Raw genomic sequence first — 15,002 nt, 5'->3', positions numbered from 1 at the left:
GTACAAATGCAGAAAATGATCATCATTAAGAATGTTGGTTCTTGTGAAACCGCTCTCCCACGCACTAAGCGATGGCTCAAAGGTAGTCGTTGGGTCTTTCTCTTGATCATCTCAGTCCTCATCTACGGCTCTCACGCTCCTCTCATCGCTCTCACTAAATCAGAAGGCCGCATTCCCTTCAGCCCGTCATCCTGCGTTGTTTTGATCGAACTCACCAAGCTGCTGATCTCTTTCACGCTTCTGTTTGCTTCAGGAGACGTTCACACCATCCAGGTTTCTATATCCTGGGTTGCGGTGATGCCGTACGCTTTCCCCGCTCTGCTTTACGCCTTCAACAACAACCTGGTGGTCTTCATGCAGGCCTACATGGACCCCAGTTCATTCCAGGTTCTCAGCAACCTGAAGATTGCCTTCACCGCTCTGCTCTACACATCCTGCCTGAGAAAGAGGCTGCGCCGTGCCCAGTGGACGGCACTGGCGGTTCTCATGGTGGCTGGGGCACTACACAGCTACTCCAGCCTGGATTGGGCGAGATCTGATCAGGAAGGGGAGAACGCCAAAGACGGGCTTTACATCACAGCATGGGGACTGCTGCTTGTGCTCCTTTACTGCTTCGTGTCTGGACTTGCTGCAGTCTACACCGAGAAAGTTTTAAAAAGTCAGCGTCTACCGCTAAGCCTGCAGAATCTCTTCCTGTATGTATTCGGCGTGGGGATCAATCTGATGTCACATTTCTACAGCAGTGGAACAGAGCAGGCGTTTCTAGATGGATATTCTCCACTGGTGTGGCTCATCATAGCCGGCCAGGCAGCTAACGGCCTCCTGATGTCTGTAGTAATGAAACATGGAACTGGAATCACGCGACTCTTTATCATCTCCTCAGCCATGCTGGTAAACAGCGTGCTGTCTTGGGGGCTGCTGGGATTGCAGCTCACACCTTTTTTTCTCATACCGGTGCTGATGATTGCGTTGGCTGTGTACCTCTACTACAGGTAAATGATCTGTAAGTAGGGTTGCACACTTATTGCCTATCATGCTGGAACAGGTTTAGGTCTCCTAGTTTAAGTAAAGGGAAAATGTAATGCTACCACATCCAAAGACATTCTATACAACTGTGTGCCTCCAACTTTGTGCTAACAGTTTGGGGGAGAAACACATAGGACTGCAAATGTCAGGTGTCCCAATACTTTTGTCCATATGGTATATTTGTACTTATTCAGTTTTACTATAATCAAATGTTTATAGTTTAGAAAATATTTAATATAAATATATTAGCAAAATAAAAAAAAAATGACCTCCATTTCTAATCTACAATATAGTTTAAATTCACAGTGTAAAATATTCTGAAGAGTGAGAGTTAGGAGGTGAGAGATGATTAGGCATATTCATTGAAATATCATTTCACAGTTCTACAAAACAGCTCTATGCTGCACAAAATAGGTCACGAAACATAGGTCAAACCCCCAGCAAAACAGTACTCTTCTGGAACATAAAAAAATTGGTTGAATTACATTTATTTTGTGGGAACAAAAATAACATTCTGTAAAAACTTATTTCAGTACTGAGAAAAACAATCCCAACTATTTGAAGCTTGGTGGACACATGGTGTAATGTGTTTTTAGTTATGACTTGTTTTTTAAATTTTATTTTAATTATAATCCATTAATTGTTCTGCATGTATGTTTTAATAAAAACCTATTGGTTATTTAATTGCAGGTTTGACTGTATCCCGTGTGTGCTGCGTGTTTTTTTGTTTTGTTTTACTCTTTTAGGATGAATGCCATATTTTTGGTTTATTTGTTTGAGATTTTTAAAATTATGTTGCAAAAGTTGATGTTGCACAAACAGAGACTAAAAGTACTGTATTGATGACTGGAATAAATATTATAAATATCCATCATGCCTTTTATCTGTGTTTACCTGTCGTTACCTGGTACTTCCTGTGACCCAAAAAACATTTACTCTGCAAGGGTAGGTTTTGTAACCATGATGTAGCTCTGCATGACCCGTTCACTCATGCAGCTTTGGTTTGTCAGGCCCGGTCTTCAGCGCAGCCAAAGCTACAGCAGGGTAATATGATGTCAGTTTTAGAAATGCTTACATGATATAAGCAGTCATAACTAGAATGGTTCTATTAATGAATCAAGGGAACATCTTGATACCTTTTAGTTAGGGGATCGGCAATATATAGTAACTTGTACAAAACTTGTAAAAAATGTACATAACATAACCAACATAATTAGACAGAACTATAATTGTGCTGGAGCTTCTTGGTGATGGAAGAGAAGTATAATATGAATGACGAGGTTATTTTCTAATGGAGGGCTATTGGAAAAATAGTTTAGATAAAAAAATAATCAAAAATGTAATTATTAAAAAAATAAATGAGAAATTAACAACAAAAATATTTTGTTTGTTTTTTATACCAGAGCAATTTTCCCTAGATTTTTGTAGTAAACAAAGAATGCCTTTTTTCAGTTATACATGTATATAATGTTAATTAAGCAAAAGGCACATTGAAATAATTTAGCTAAAAGGATTTTTTCCCTGATGACTAATAATTGTCGATAGATAGATATCTATCTATCTATCTATCTATCTATCTATCTATCTATCTATCTATCTATCTATCTATCTATCTCTTATTGAATAGTGCAGGTACACAGCAACAAAATGCAGTTTAGCATTTACCAGAAGTGCTAAAAGTAGCGATTGTGCAAATAAATAATGCAGATAAATATGTAAGTATATGTAAACATATGTACAGTGAATAAATATAAAGGCTATAGCAGTAAAAAGATATGTAGACACTGTTAAAAAGTACAAGTAAATAGTAAATGTCTCTTCACATCTCTATTACCAAAGCAGACGCGACCATTTCAAACAAATCTTTTTTGCATTTAAGAAAAACGTTTTCTGGATAAGTCTCCAGGAGCGCTTTTGGTAATAAGATATCCTCGCCTCATTAGAAAACATTTCACTCTCATCACACTTTTATCAAAATGTTTTGACTGTTAATAAAACAAAAACTAATAGCTTTTTGGATTCAAATGTGGAATTATCTCGGAGAAGATCTGAGTCACCTTTGTGAAGCTGCATGTTGTCAGCCTGAAGCTGCTGGTTTTGGGAAGACAGGTACACAGCATCCCTAATAGCTTCCAGCAATAGAGACCTATATCTGCCTTCTGATAGCCGCTTCTGCTCCTCCAGCACCTGACGAAATGTCCGAAACACCTGAAACACAATTTTTAAGCATTGAAATATAACATCTAGATCATCTCAACTGCTAAATATTTACTATGTTAATAAAAGGCAATAGCATTATAAGAATATTCTTATAATTTTTTTTTATTTATTAGATTATTGTTTCCTAAAGTCTAATCAAATGGCTTAAATTACATTTAAAAGGGGTACTACATCCCCTTATGTACAAAAAGACACACCCCAGAGGGTGTCACCCCAGTAAAATATTTGCATCCTAAACAATGATATTTATTATGCTTTTATTAAATAATCATGTGACTGGTTTTGGATCCGAACTGGATATTAGGGTTAAGGATACACAAGGATGAAGTTTTCTTTCTTACCTTTAGGCTTTCCTCTCTGAGAGAGTGCATTTCCTGCTGGTGGAGTTCATACAGCGCCCCCAGGGCCACCTCGGCCTGCTGGTTCTCTCTGCGCAGGGCCTCGATCTGCAGAACAAGGATCTGCCTCTCTCTTCTCAGGTACATCAATTCATTCTCCAGCACCTCTGTCTACAAATGGAGAGGTGTTTCATTAATTTAGTTTTTATTACCATGCCACTGTATATGCAATATAGACTTTAGTAAGTGCAGTTTATCAATGAAGTAATACAGCAGACCATATATGAGACAATTTCATGCTTTATTATTATTCTAATGCATTCATTAAAAACAAATCATATTCTGTTAAAGTGAATTGTTCATCGTCATTTAATTTGTCATGTGAGTAACTTTGTTAGTGAATAAATGCATTACTATTTAATACTCTGTAAAGTCCAGATAAGCTCAAGCATTACTCATACAGTGACAAACAATCTAACACCACATTATAGTACATACAGGGAGTGCAGAATTATTAGGCAAATGAGTATTTTGACCACATCATCCTCGTTATGCATGTTGTCTTACTCCAAGCTGTATAGGCTGGAAAGCCTACTACCAATTAAGCATATTAGGTGATGTGCATCTCTGTAATGAGAAGGGGTGTGGTCTAATGACATCAACACCCTATATCAGGTGTGCATAATTATTAGGCAACTTCCTTTCCTTTGGCAAAATGGGTCAAAAGAAGGACTTGACAGGCTCAGAAAAGTCAAAAATAGTGAGATATATTGCAGAGGGATGCAGCAGTCTTAAAATAGCCAAGCTTCTGAAGCGTGATCATCGAACAATCAAGCGTTTCATTCAAAATAGTCAACAGGGTCGCAAGAAGCGTGTGGAAAACCAAGGCGCAAAATAACTGCCCGTGAACTGAGAAAAGTCAAGCGTGCAGCTGCCAAGATGCCACTTGCCACCAGTTTGGCCATATTTCAGAGCTGCAACATCACTGAGTGCCCAAAAGCACAAGGTGTGCAATACTCAGAGACATGGCCAAGGTAAGAAAGGCAGAAAGTCGACCACCACTGAACAAGACACACAAGCTGAAACGTCAAGACTGGGCCAAGAAATATCTCAAGACTGATTTTTCTAAGGTTTTATGGACTGATGAAATGAGAGTGAGTCTTGATGGGCCAGATGGATGGGCCCGTGGCTGGATTGGTAAAGGGCAGAGAGCTCCAGTCCGACTCAGACGCCAGCAAGGTGGAGGTGGAGTACTGGTTTGGGCTGGTATCATCAAAGATGAGCTTGTGGGGCCTTTTCGGGTTGAGGATGGAGTCAAGCTGAACTCCCAGTCCTACTGCCAGTTTCTGGAAGACACCTTCTTCAAGCAGTGGTACAGGAAGAAGTCTGCATCCTTCAAGAAAAACATGATTTTCATGCAGGACAATGCTCCATCACACACGCCCAAGTACTCCACAGCGTGGCTGGCAAGAAAGGGTATAAAAGAAGAAAATCTAATGATATGGCCTCCTTGTTCACCTGATCTGAACCCCATTGAGAACCTGTGGTCCATCATCAAATGTGCGATTTACAAGGAGGAAAACAGTACACCTCTCTGAACAGTGTCTGGGAGGCTGTGGTTGCTGCTGCACGCAATGTTGATGGTGAACAGATCAAAACACTGACAGAATCCATGGATGGCAGGCTTTTGAGTGTCCTTGCAAAGAAAGGTGGCTATATTGGTCACTGATTTGTTTTTGTTTGGTTTTTGAATGTCAGAAATGTATATTTGTGAATGTTGAGATGTTATATTGGTTTCACTGGTAAAAATAAATAATTGAAATGGGTATAAATTTGTTTTTTGTTAAGTTGCCTAATAATTATGCACAGTAATAGTCACCTGCACACACAGATATCCCCCTAAAATAGCTAAAACTAAAAACTACTTCCAAAAATATTCAGCTTTGATATTAATGAGTTTTTTGTGTTCATTGAGAACATGGTTGTTGTTCAAATTAAATCCTCAAATAAAATTAATCCTCAAAAATACAACTTGCCTAATAATTCTGCACTCCCTGTATTTTGCCGAGGTGTTGATAAAAACCTTGAGTAAAGGGTCTAATTGGAGAACACACATGCTAATTTGGCCATGAGATGTTTTCAACCTTTTTTGCCAGAAATGCTAGAGATAATAATCCCACCTGCTCTTCCTGCAGTTCACTTTCCATCTTCAGCAGTTCCTCTTGTATCAATCTCTCATGATCATCTTTCATCTTCCTCATCTGCTCCTGTAGTCTAGCGTATTCCTCCTGTGACCATGTTTTAAGGTGCTCAGTATATTGATATATCATGCTTAAGCATCTGACATCATTAATATATTTTGGTCCCAATAATTTCGATCCCATTTAGTTGTATTTTAAAGCGACTATTTTGGAATGACCTTTTTTTAAATAGTATGTAACATTTGCATGTTTTATACCACAGTGTTCTTGAGTTCTCAAATCTAATTGGTCAGAGGGAGTGAATAAATGTTCAGATCAGATCAGAAGCAGAAGAAGAGTTTTGGCCTAGTATTTAACACAACATTAAAAAAATGGTTTATTAAAAAAACAGAGAGGTTTCATGCTGAGGAAGAGCACTACAGACATAATATTTGTTTTGAGAATGTTGATGGAGAAGTATAGAGAAGGTCAGAAGGAGTTGCATTGTGTGTTTGTGGATTTAGAGAAAGCGTACGTCAGGGTGCCGAGAGAGGAGTTGTGGTATTGAATGAGGAAGTCAGGTGTGTCAGAGAAGTATGTGAGGGTGGTGCAGGACTGTGTGACAGCAGTGAAGTGTGCAGTAGGAACGACTGGTTTAAGGTGGAGGTTGGAATGCATCAAGGATCGGCTCTAAGCCGTTTCCTGTTTGCAGTGGTGAGGGACAGGTTGACAGACGAGGTCAGACAAGAGTCTCCCTGGACTATGATGTTTGTGGATAATATTGTGTTTTGTGGTGAGAGTAGGGAGCAGGTTAAGAAGAGCCTGGAGAGGTGGAGGTAGACACTGGAGAGAAGGGGAAAGAAAGTCAGTAGGAGTAAGACAGAGTACATGTGTGTGAATAAGAGGGAGGGCAGTGGAGGGGTGCGGTTGCAGGGAGAAGAGGTGGTTAAGGTAAATTAATTTAGGTACCTGGGGTCAACAGTGCAAAGTAATAAACAGTGTGTTAGAAAAGTGAAGGGTGGAGTGGGTGGAGAAGAGTGACAGGAGTGATTTGTGATAGAAGTGTATCTGCAAGAGTGAAAGGAAAAGTTTATAGGACTGTGGTGAGACCTGTGATGTTGTATGGGTTGAAGACAGTGACATTGAGTAAAAGACAGGAGGCGGAGCTGGAGCTGAAGATGTTGAGGGAAGACCAAGGGGGAGGTTTATAGATGTAGTGTAGGAAGACATGCTGGTGGTTAATTTGAAAGAGGCAGACGTAGAGGACAGAGTAGTATGGAGACGGTGACCCCTAATGGGAGCAGCCAAAAGAAGAAAGGACTTTGTTCAGCAAAGTCTTCAGGATAAATAATTTGTGTTTTGTGGTTGCATAGTAACATGACAAGCTGTATTTATTTTTTTTATTATAAACAAGAAAGTGTGAAAGAACAAGTGGTAACGGGAGCTTGCTTGCTTATGAAAGACGTGACTAAAATGGGTGAAAAAATTATATAATGCAATCCTAGAAACAAATTTGTACATTAAAAAAAGAAAGAAACAAACAAACAAAATAAATAAAATAAATACAAACAAATTAGCCTAGACCCGGTGTGGTATGAGAAGGAAAACATGAAAGTGGGCCACATCATAACCTGCTGTAAAAGATTTTCTCCTATACAGCACACCTATAAGTGCTTTATTTCTTATTTGCTTATCAGTCAAATAATAAACTCTTCATTAAACTGCATAAAAAACATTTAAAAGCAAAAACAGTCACTTACTAGACTGCCGTCTTGTCCTGATTTTTCTGATTCCCCAGAAGAATCCTTTTGTGTTTTCTCCTCTTTTTGCAATTCCTCTCTGAGCTGCTTTATCCACTTAACCCTCTCCTGGTTCCTCTCCACACTGGTTCTACCCTCTGTCATCACCAATATATCCACTATTATCATCAACGTTTTGTATTTACCAACAGCAAAAGTGATACTTGCTAGATAATTGTAATGGCTCTAACTTGTGGTTATTTATTTATTTGCTTGTTTGTTTGTTTTACTGTAAATGAAATGGGAGTTAGCAGAGGAAACTAAGACATATAGCAACGTTGATTTTTTTGTTAAATAATCAATTTGAATTAGTTCGTTGTTCATCCCTGAGCATATAACATGAATTATAACATTTTACAAAGTTGTCATTAAAAATATGTAACAAAATTATGTGTATACACACCTTTGAGGTGCATTTCCACCTCTTCTCTCAGAAGTTGTTGTAAGTGGTTCTTTCTCTCTGCTGAATTAGACATGGGTTTTTCCATCTCAGATTTTCTGTCAATTTTTTCCTGAACCCCAACAAAAGACAGACCTTATAGCTGTTTTTCATGTCTTTCTTTTGCATCATTTTGCTTTATTTCAATCATAAGACTTTACTGCATAGACTGGATATGTTCTTCTTTACAACACTCGCTTTTTGTAATTTTTTTGTAATGTTTTTTTTCATTTATTTTTCATCTTGAACTATGTTTGGATAATTACCTGATACCAGAACTGCTCCTGTTACCACTTCTACCACTACTAATAATAATGATACTCCTATTGTGTCCCTTTATACCACTTCTGCTGCTATTACTATACTACTGCAACTACTATTACAACTGTTATTACAACTGCTACTATCAGCACCACCACTACTACTACCACTGCTATACTACTATAACTACTACAACAAAAGATACTACTTGTGCTACTACTACCACTACTACTACTAAAATCACTACTACTACTATAACTATAGTTACTACCAACACTACTGCTACTACTTTACTAGTTCTATACTACTACAATGACTTTTACTACTGCTATTGCTACTATGCCACTACTTGTGCTACTACCACTGGTACTACTGCTATATTGCTGCTACTATTAATGATCTAATTACTACTACAACTATAACTACTACTGATAATAATAATCATAATAATAATCATAATTAAATATGTGCACCACTACTTACAGATGTCTCCATGTTGTGTGTGGTGGACAAAAAGCTGTGTGGTCCCTCCTGCTCTAAAGTAAAGCATGTCACAGTGCTACACTGCAGTAAAATATTTATTAGTGAGTATCCACTTTCTCCTCTCAGAAGTGCTCTAAATGATCTAGTTATACACACCGGCTGTGAATCGCTGTTATAGGATTATTGACTCATCTTGTATCAGTTTAAGAGCCTCATAGTATTCATAGTTTCATTGTTTGATAATCATATATTATCATTTTATAAACAGTGTTCATCAGTTTCATATTCTTCTTCTTATTTCTTCTTCTTTTTAACTATGCAGTACAATTAGTGTAAATTTTAACTATATTGATTTAATGTTGCATGGTAGGTGTTGCTCAGAAGTGTAATTCCTGTTTTAAACTGCTTTTTACTGCATTTCTGTGGTATTCTGTAGGATTTTCAGTTTTAACATTGATAAAAATCAAGGTTTTTTGGGACAGACCATCAACAATCCTGAGTTTGTATACATTTATGTAGAAAAGAACATGAACCAAAGTTACTTCCAATGTATACATATGGGTTACATCCTTATGTCAAATGAATATAGAATTGTTTTTACTTAAAAAACATATATATATACATAAACATATACATAAATTAAGCCTATATATTTATTGTCTAACTCTCCTGTCCTTCTTAGTTCTTCGTGAGCTTTTTCTTTTATGCCATTTTGTGGTTTTGTAAATGTAAATAAGCTGATTTATGAAATAGTTTGATGATTTGTAGCATATTGGCATTAATCAACATATGCACTTGAGTATGAAAAATTCAGCTCCTCTGAAACCTTTGTAAATCTTGTTCAAATTCTTTCTTTAGTTTAAGCCTTAAGAACATTTTCACCCAACTGTAAGAAGAGATTAATGATGCCCAATGTACTAAACTGTATGTGAACTGTATGTTTTAATACAGAAGTAATCAGAGCTCTTTAGAATAGGGAGGCATGGTTTATTCGAAGGCCACTTATTTACAGAACATTCCTTTTCATTCATAGACCTACATCTTGCAATCTTTTGCCATCTCTAAACATGCCTTAAGTAAAAAAAAAATTAAATAAGCAAATCAATAATGAGCAAAGAACAGAAAATAGTATAACCACATGAGTCAGTATGTTGCAATTGTTATGCATGTAACAGTAATCACCGATAAACATCTAATCTAAATTGAACAAAACAGAATGAGATGCTAAATGAATTTATTTGTTATAGTCAAGCAGTAATCACTTCTTTAACTCTATTTTAATCTGCTGTAAAACAAAGAGTCAGATAAGAGACAGATACCAGACAGGAGAGCTAATAGTATCTTGTTTTTAATCAGTGTGTTTAATTCAGGATGCAAGATTTGAACCTCCATCTTTCTAACCTACTGATTTTAGTCTGGAAAAAATTGGAGAAAAAAAAGTGGGTTAGAAGCACAATCATCAAAATTCCTGCTTATACCACGTTGAGTTTAACAATGAAGCTAAATATGATTAACATGTATTTATGTATTATAAGGAAAGGGTTTCTCACCAAGCTTTTAGTTGACTGTGGTTTCAATATCAGATACACGGATCAGGAGAGGAGGAGAAATAGAGCATATTAGTAATCAACCAAACAGGCATTTCACTGAATTTATAGAAACTTGGGATTTTGCTCTAACAATGGACTGAGAATTACCAAAATGTAATTTCAATGGTAATAAGTAAGAGAATTGAAATTTTAAGGTTTAGTCTAGGGGTTTGGTTTTTGTGAATGGAAGGGAAATAGTTAAAATATGTGTTCCATTTGTAATGATTGATGGGAGTGAAGTGAAGTGAAATAGTGCAAAGTAGGCTCCAGTTTCATGAATGGTGGGAAATTGGTGTAGAGGTGGCTACCAGTGTGCATTAAGCTGGAATGGCTTAACTGATGCTAACAGTGGTTACGAGTTTCTGAGTTAAAACCCACCATTGCCACAGTCCACGTGATCACGTGACTCAGTGCCAGCGATCCTGTTGCCATTCTTATCCACACACCAGCAGTAGCCAGTGCTGTGCCAGCACTGCTTGGGCTTGTAGTTGCCCTCCTCATCGCACTGTGGCTGATAGAAGCCTGGTTTGACCTTCTCAGCCTCGATCTTGCACTTTTTCTCCACAAGAACAACTACAGAATGAGGAAAGAAAGTAAATAGAGCGACCTGGGTCTGTGTTTTTATATAAGATCTTTGTTATCTATATGCTGCTATGAAATTTAATAGCAAGTCAGCATTTGTGTGGTTATACAAAGGCAATTAAAAAAAATTAATTTAAAATACAAATAAAAATGAAACACGTTTTTCTTCCTCAAAGTAAAAACTATTTAAATGTTTAACTATGTTTTATAAAAGGACATGCTTTTCATGATAATGTCTGCATTTGATAATTTTGTTAAATAAAAACAGATCCCGACAGTGAGTCCTGATTTTCGGGACCTAATAGTGTGTGTGACTGAGAATCTGTTTCCTACCAGGAGAATTAGTGGTTTCGGGCTCCTTCTCAACCTTGTCTGCATTGATGTCAACCAACATGGGCATGTGGTTCATGGCCACTGCCATCCTCCCAGCTGGTCGGAGACCTTCTGGGAAAAAAAGTGATTAGTTCATTTCTTCATAATTTACTTACTGATCATACAATTTTATACCTTTTATTGTTATTCAGTAAAACTATCTATCTATCTATCTATCTATCTATCTATCTATCTATCTATCTATCTATCTATCTATCTATCTGACAATTGTTTTTATTAATAAATATAAATTGATAAAAAAATAAACTTGTTCTGTACTATACAGTGCTTCACTTTTGCTTTATTATTTTCATATTTTGGCATCAGTTTCATTTCAGTCTTGCACTTTCTTTTTTATATGTCTGCATGTATTACGCATTAACATTTGTGTGCACTGGTTATCTATGTGCCTGTTCACATAAATAGCTAAATTAATTTAGTGACAAGAATATTAAAGTTTTTTATTATTATTATAGTATTATAGGGGATTTTATAATTTGATTGTGTGGTATTATTTAATGCATCATTGTTCCTTTTATAATAATCGTGTTTTTACCATCCACAAGGCCACTTCCTTCTTTCTGGATTTGGTAGCTAGGCTGTATTTTCTGAAAAACAATGGAACATAGTTTATTAATTACAATCCAAAGGATAGTGTAATACATTAATGGGTTATTGCCAACATGAAAAGAATTGTTTTTGACTTCCTGGACTAATCTAGCTGTGTTTATCAATTTGTAGCACAAATCTCACCGAGAGTGGCTGTTTTGAGCCGTCCTGATCAATGGCCATCAGCATTGGCATTTTGCTCATGGGGGTGCGCATCATTTTAGGAGCAACTATAAAAATAATAAAAAACATCAAACAATGATCAATTGCACATAAATAAAAAAATAAATAAAAAAAGAGGGAAATGGAACATTTGCCCACATTTCCTCTTTGTTACCTATTCATTTATTTATCTTCCCTGCTACCATATTACAACTGAAAACAAGATGTAAAGATCTCTATTGTGATTTCTAACTATTCATGAATTAATATTGCATTTCAACTGCATAGTTGAATCTGCTCTCACTTCCTCATTCTCTCATTGTTGTTTTCTTCCTGCCGTACCTGTCAGCATGCGAGAGAGCTCCTTCTTCAAAGTATCCTGTCCCTGCTCCAAAGATTGAAGATGATCCTTCTGCCTCATGACATAGTAGGCCGTGAAAGCCTGACCAGCCAGCAGCAGACATGCCAGCACGGTCAGACCGGCCACCTTCACTGCTTTACCATTGGGGGTCCTGCTCAAAGAAGACAAGACTAATGTTGACATTTGACATTTAACAAACAATCATTTTTATTTTATTACATAAATATATAGTACTTGGTCTTATCTCTTACCCATATGAATTTACACAAATAAATAACAAACAAATTAATAGCTTCTAACAATCATTGCTAAATTATGAAAAAAAATCTGGCAATTCCGATTAAATATATGTAGAATTCATCAATAAAATGTATGAAGGAATGTGAAAATGTATATATATTATGAATGTATAAATGATATGCTATATGTTCATTTTTGCTAATATGCTAATTAAATATAATGATTATCAGATGTAATATAATGATCACACATTGCATTGCAATGGTTCTGTGACCATAGTGAGAATAGTATGCACATTGCAAGCATTATTATTTATAACAAAGAACAAATATTATTTAAGAATTTGTATTGAGCCACAATCCTAAATTCTTCATTTTTGTTAAATAGCATCAAAATCAAAAGTGAAAAAGAATAAATAAATATTAGATACGCTTTTCTTAAATGATAATCTTTTTTGATTAATAAGTCAAACATATTTTCTTTAATATATATCCGTCTGAATGTGACCAATCACAAATATCCCTGGCGTGTGACGTCATGAGTCTCTAGGTAGAACTGGATTCCAGCAAAACTTTCACACAACCTAATACACTGCAAATCATTGTATTAAATAAAGTTATAAATATTTTCGTGTTTGCATTTGTGCCCAAAGTTTGCTAAATATACATAGATTAAAAATCGATTGTAAGCTGCAACGTGGTGTTAAAAATAATATGAAATATACAAAAGATTTGTTGTAATTATATTAATAGTATAATAATAATAATAATAATAATAATAATAATAATAATAATTATTATTATTATTATTATTATTATTATTATTATTATAAAAACGGTCAGGTGTTATGTGTGTGAAGTCTCACCTCCTCTGCTCGGTCATGGTCTCGGAGCTGGAAGCTCTCTCCAACAGTGCGTCGTCCTGATCCATCCTTCAGGTGTTTGTGGTGTCTTTCACTCTCTCTTTCTTTCTCTCTGGTGAAGACTGAAAATAAAATGAACGCACCCCAGCCGTAGACAGAGTTTTAAATGAAGGGGTGGCACTGTTGTGTGTTTTCTTTTTTTTTTTTAATTCTAGTCTGATGGAAAGCCCCAGATTCAGAAGATGAGGAGGAGCAGTGAGTAAACTCTCATATACTAGCGTACTAAATAGTAAGCACACCGTCACAGTATTTGCAGTAGGAGGCATTAGAGGCACTACAGTGGACACAATAATGACTGAATAAGTGAATCGATTCTTTTGGTGTATTTAGTCAAACATTCTTTATAAACAGGAAGTGCTACACAGCAAAAATAAAAATTATTGACGTTAATTTCAAGTTTAAATAATGGTCTATAAGGGTCAATTAATTGCCAAAGAGTTACACACAAAATAAGATTTCTGACAAGAGATCAATAAAAGCAGTCTTTCTTTCTTTCTTTCTTTCTTTCTTTCTTTCTTTCTTTCTTTCTTTCTTTCTTTCTTTCTTTCTTTCTTTCTATCTATCTATCTATCTATCTATCTATCTATCTATCTATCTATCTATCTATCTATCTATCTATCTATCTATCTATCTATTTACATACTTACTGTTTTACTTTCTTACATATTTAGTTAAAGTACTGAGATGAATTGAACTTGAATTTCTTCATAACTATGCCAATCACACTTGTATGCCCAAATCTAAAGATAATAACTTGTCAATATTGAAATATCAATAAATGTACACTATAGTTGTTGTCAGTAAAATGAGAAAAAAAAGGTTCTGGTGCAATTCAGATGGATGTTCAGTTTACAGGTTTTTTTTATTTTTTTATCAGGGCCCACCTTAAATTCATTGTCAGCACGTTTTTTTATTATTGTATATAAATATGAATTGAGTGAGATATGAACTAACCTGCTCAGCATAATATAATATATTAGACATTTACTTGAATCAAGTAAATGAATCAATTTGTTTACCATTAAAGAGAGAGAGAGAGAGTCGATTCCTATTTGAATCATTGTTACATACTGTTTAGTAGAGTAGTGTACCCATGATGTGAAACCTTTTCAGAGATTCAGTTCTATTTTTTTTTTTTTTTTTTTTTTACAGTATTTTCCTTCACTCTGTAAATCTCATTGGCTCTCCTGTGCAGCATCATCAGTTGACAGCTAGATAGAAGCTTGAATAAGGTGAACATTTTTATAATGAACTCCTATTGTTGAGTATATTTTATTCAATATTTTTTTTAATTCAACATGTTTTACTACAAAACAATATACCACAACCTACATTGGAGAGATAAATAGTGAATATTTGAAATCCATTATTCTGTTCTCTAACTGCAGCATGCAAATGCAATAGTTTATATCTAAAGCA

At 35.7% G+C, this 15,002-nt stretch overlaps 3 protein-coding genes across 4 annotated transcripts; 1 reads left to right on the top strand and 2 right to left on the bottom strand.

Moving 5' to 3' along the window:
- Nucleotides 1-2: 2 nt before the first annotated feature.
- Nucleotides 3-1,897, top strand: slc35a4 (solute carrier family 35 member A4). The gene has a single exon (XM_046859218.1). It carries the CDS (start codon nt 7-9, stop codon nt 994-996), a length of 990 nt encoding a protein of 329 aa, XP_046715174.1. The 5' UTR covers nt 3-6; the 3' UTR covers nt 997-1,897.
- Nucleotides 1,286-7,829, bottom strand: si:dkey-201i24.3 (trichohyalin). Its single transcript, XM_046859222.1, has 5 exons — nt 7,525-7,829; nt 5,765-5,872; nt 3,588-3,755; nt 3,084-3,234; nt 1,286-2,060 (listed from the first exon to the last, which is right to left on the bottom strand). Exons 1-5 carry the CDS (start codon nt 7,690-7,692, stop codon nt 2,011-2,013), a joined length of 645 nt encoding a protein of 214 aa, XP_046715178.1. The 5' UTR covers nt 7,693-7,829; the 3' UTR covers nt 1,286-2,010.
- Nucleotides 7,830-9,712: 1,883 nt separating this feature from the next.
- Nucleotides 9,713-13,685, bottom strand: cd74a (CD74 molecule, major histocompatibility complex, class II invariant chain a). 2 transcript variants are annotated; one of them, XM_046859219.1, is made up of 8 exons: nt 13,527-13,685; nt 12,403-12,572; nt 12,043-12,128; nt 11,846-11,897; nt 11,251-11,361; nt 10,714-10,908; nt 10,297-10,311; nt 9,713-10,161 (listed from the first exon to the last, which is right to left on the bottom strand). In XM_046859219.1, the coding sequence occupies exons 1-7, from the start codon at nt 13,589-13,591 to the stop codon at nt 10,304-10,306; spliced, it is 687 nt and encodes a 228-aa protein (XP_046715175.1). In that variant the 5' UTR covers nt 13,592-13,685; the 3' UTR covers nt 9,713-10,161; nt 10,297-10,303. The 2 variants fall into 2 exon arrangements, with proteins under 2 accessions (XP_046715175.1, XP_046715177.1); XM_046859221.1 differs by having other exon boundaries at nt 11,251-11,358.
- Nucleotides 13,686-15,002: the final 1,317 nt, after the last annotated feature.

The sequence above is a fragment of the Silurus meridionalis genome, chromosome 10 (assembly GCF_014805685.1).
Source record: "Silurus meridionalis isolate SWU-2019-XX chromosome 10, ASM1480568v1, whole genome shotgun sequence".
Classification (NCBI taxonomy): domain Eukaryota; kingdom Metazoa; phylum Chordata; class Actinopteri; order Siluriformes; family Siluridae; genus Silurus; species Silurus meridionalis.
The sequence above is the reverse complement of the archived record's forward strand: the minus strand, read 5'-3'. Positions and strand labels throughout refer to the sequence as shown.

Excerpts from the sequence above, each read along its gene's own strand:
- si:dkey-201i24.3 (XM_046859222.1), bottom strand. The coding sequence starts at position 7,692 with ATGATAATAGTGGATATATTGGTGATGACAGAGGGTAGAACCAGTGTG. Across the intron at positions 3,235-3,587 it reads TCAGAGAGGAAAGCCTAAAG|GTGTTTCGGACATTTCGTCA; the intron begins GTAAGAAAGAAA and ends ATTGTGTTTCAG. Across the intron at positions 2,061-3,083 it reads CAACATGCAGCTTCACAAAG|CTTTGGCTGCGCTGAAGACC; the intron begins GTGACTCAGATC and ends ACCCTGCTGTAG.
- slc35a4 (XM_046859218.1), top strand. The coding sequence starts at position 7 with ATGCAGAAAATGATCATCATTAAGAATGTTGGTTCTTGTGAAACCGCT.
- cd74a (XM_046859219.1), bottom strand. The coding sequence starts at position 13,591 with ATGGATCAGGACGACGCACTGTTGGAGAGAGCTTCCAGCTCCGAGACC. Across the intron at positions 11,898-12,042 it reads GCTCAAAACAGCCACTCTCG|AAAATACAGCCTAGCTACCA; the intron begins GTGAGATTTGTG and ends ATTGTTTTTCAG. Across the intron at positions 10,909-11,250 it reads CGAAACCACTAATTCTCCTG|TTGTTCTTGTGGAGAAAAAG; the intron begins GTAGGAAACAGA and ends CTCATTCTGTAG.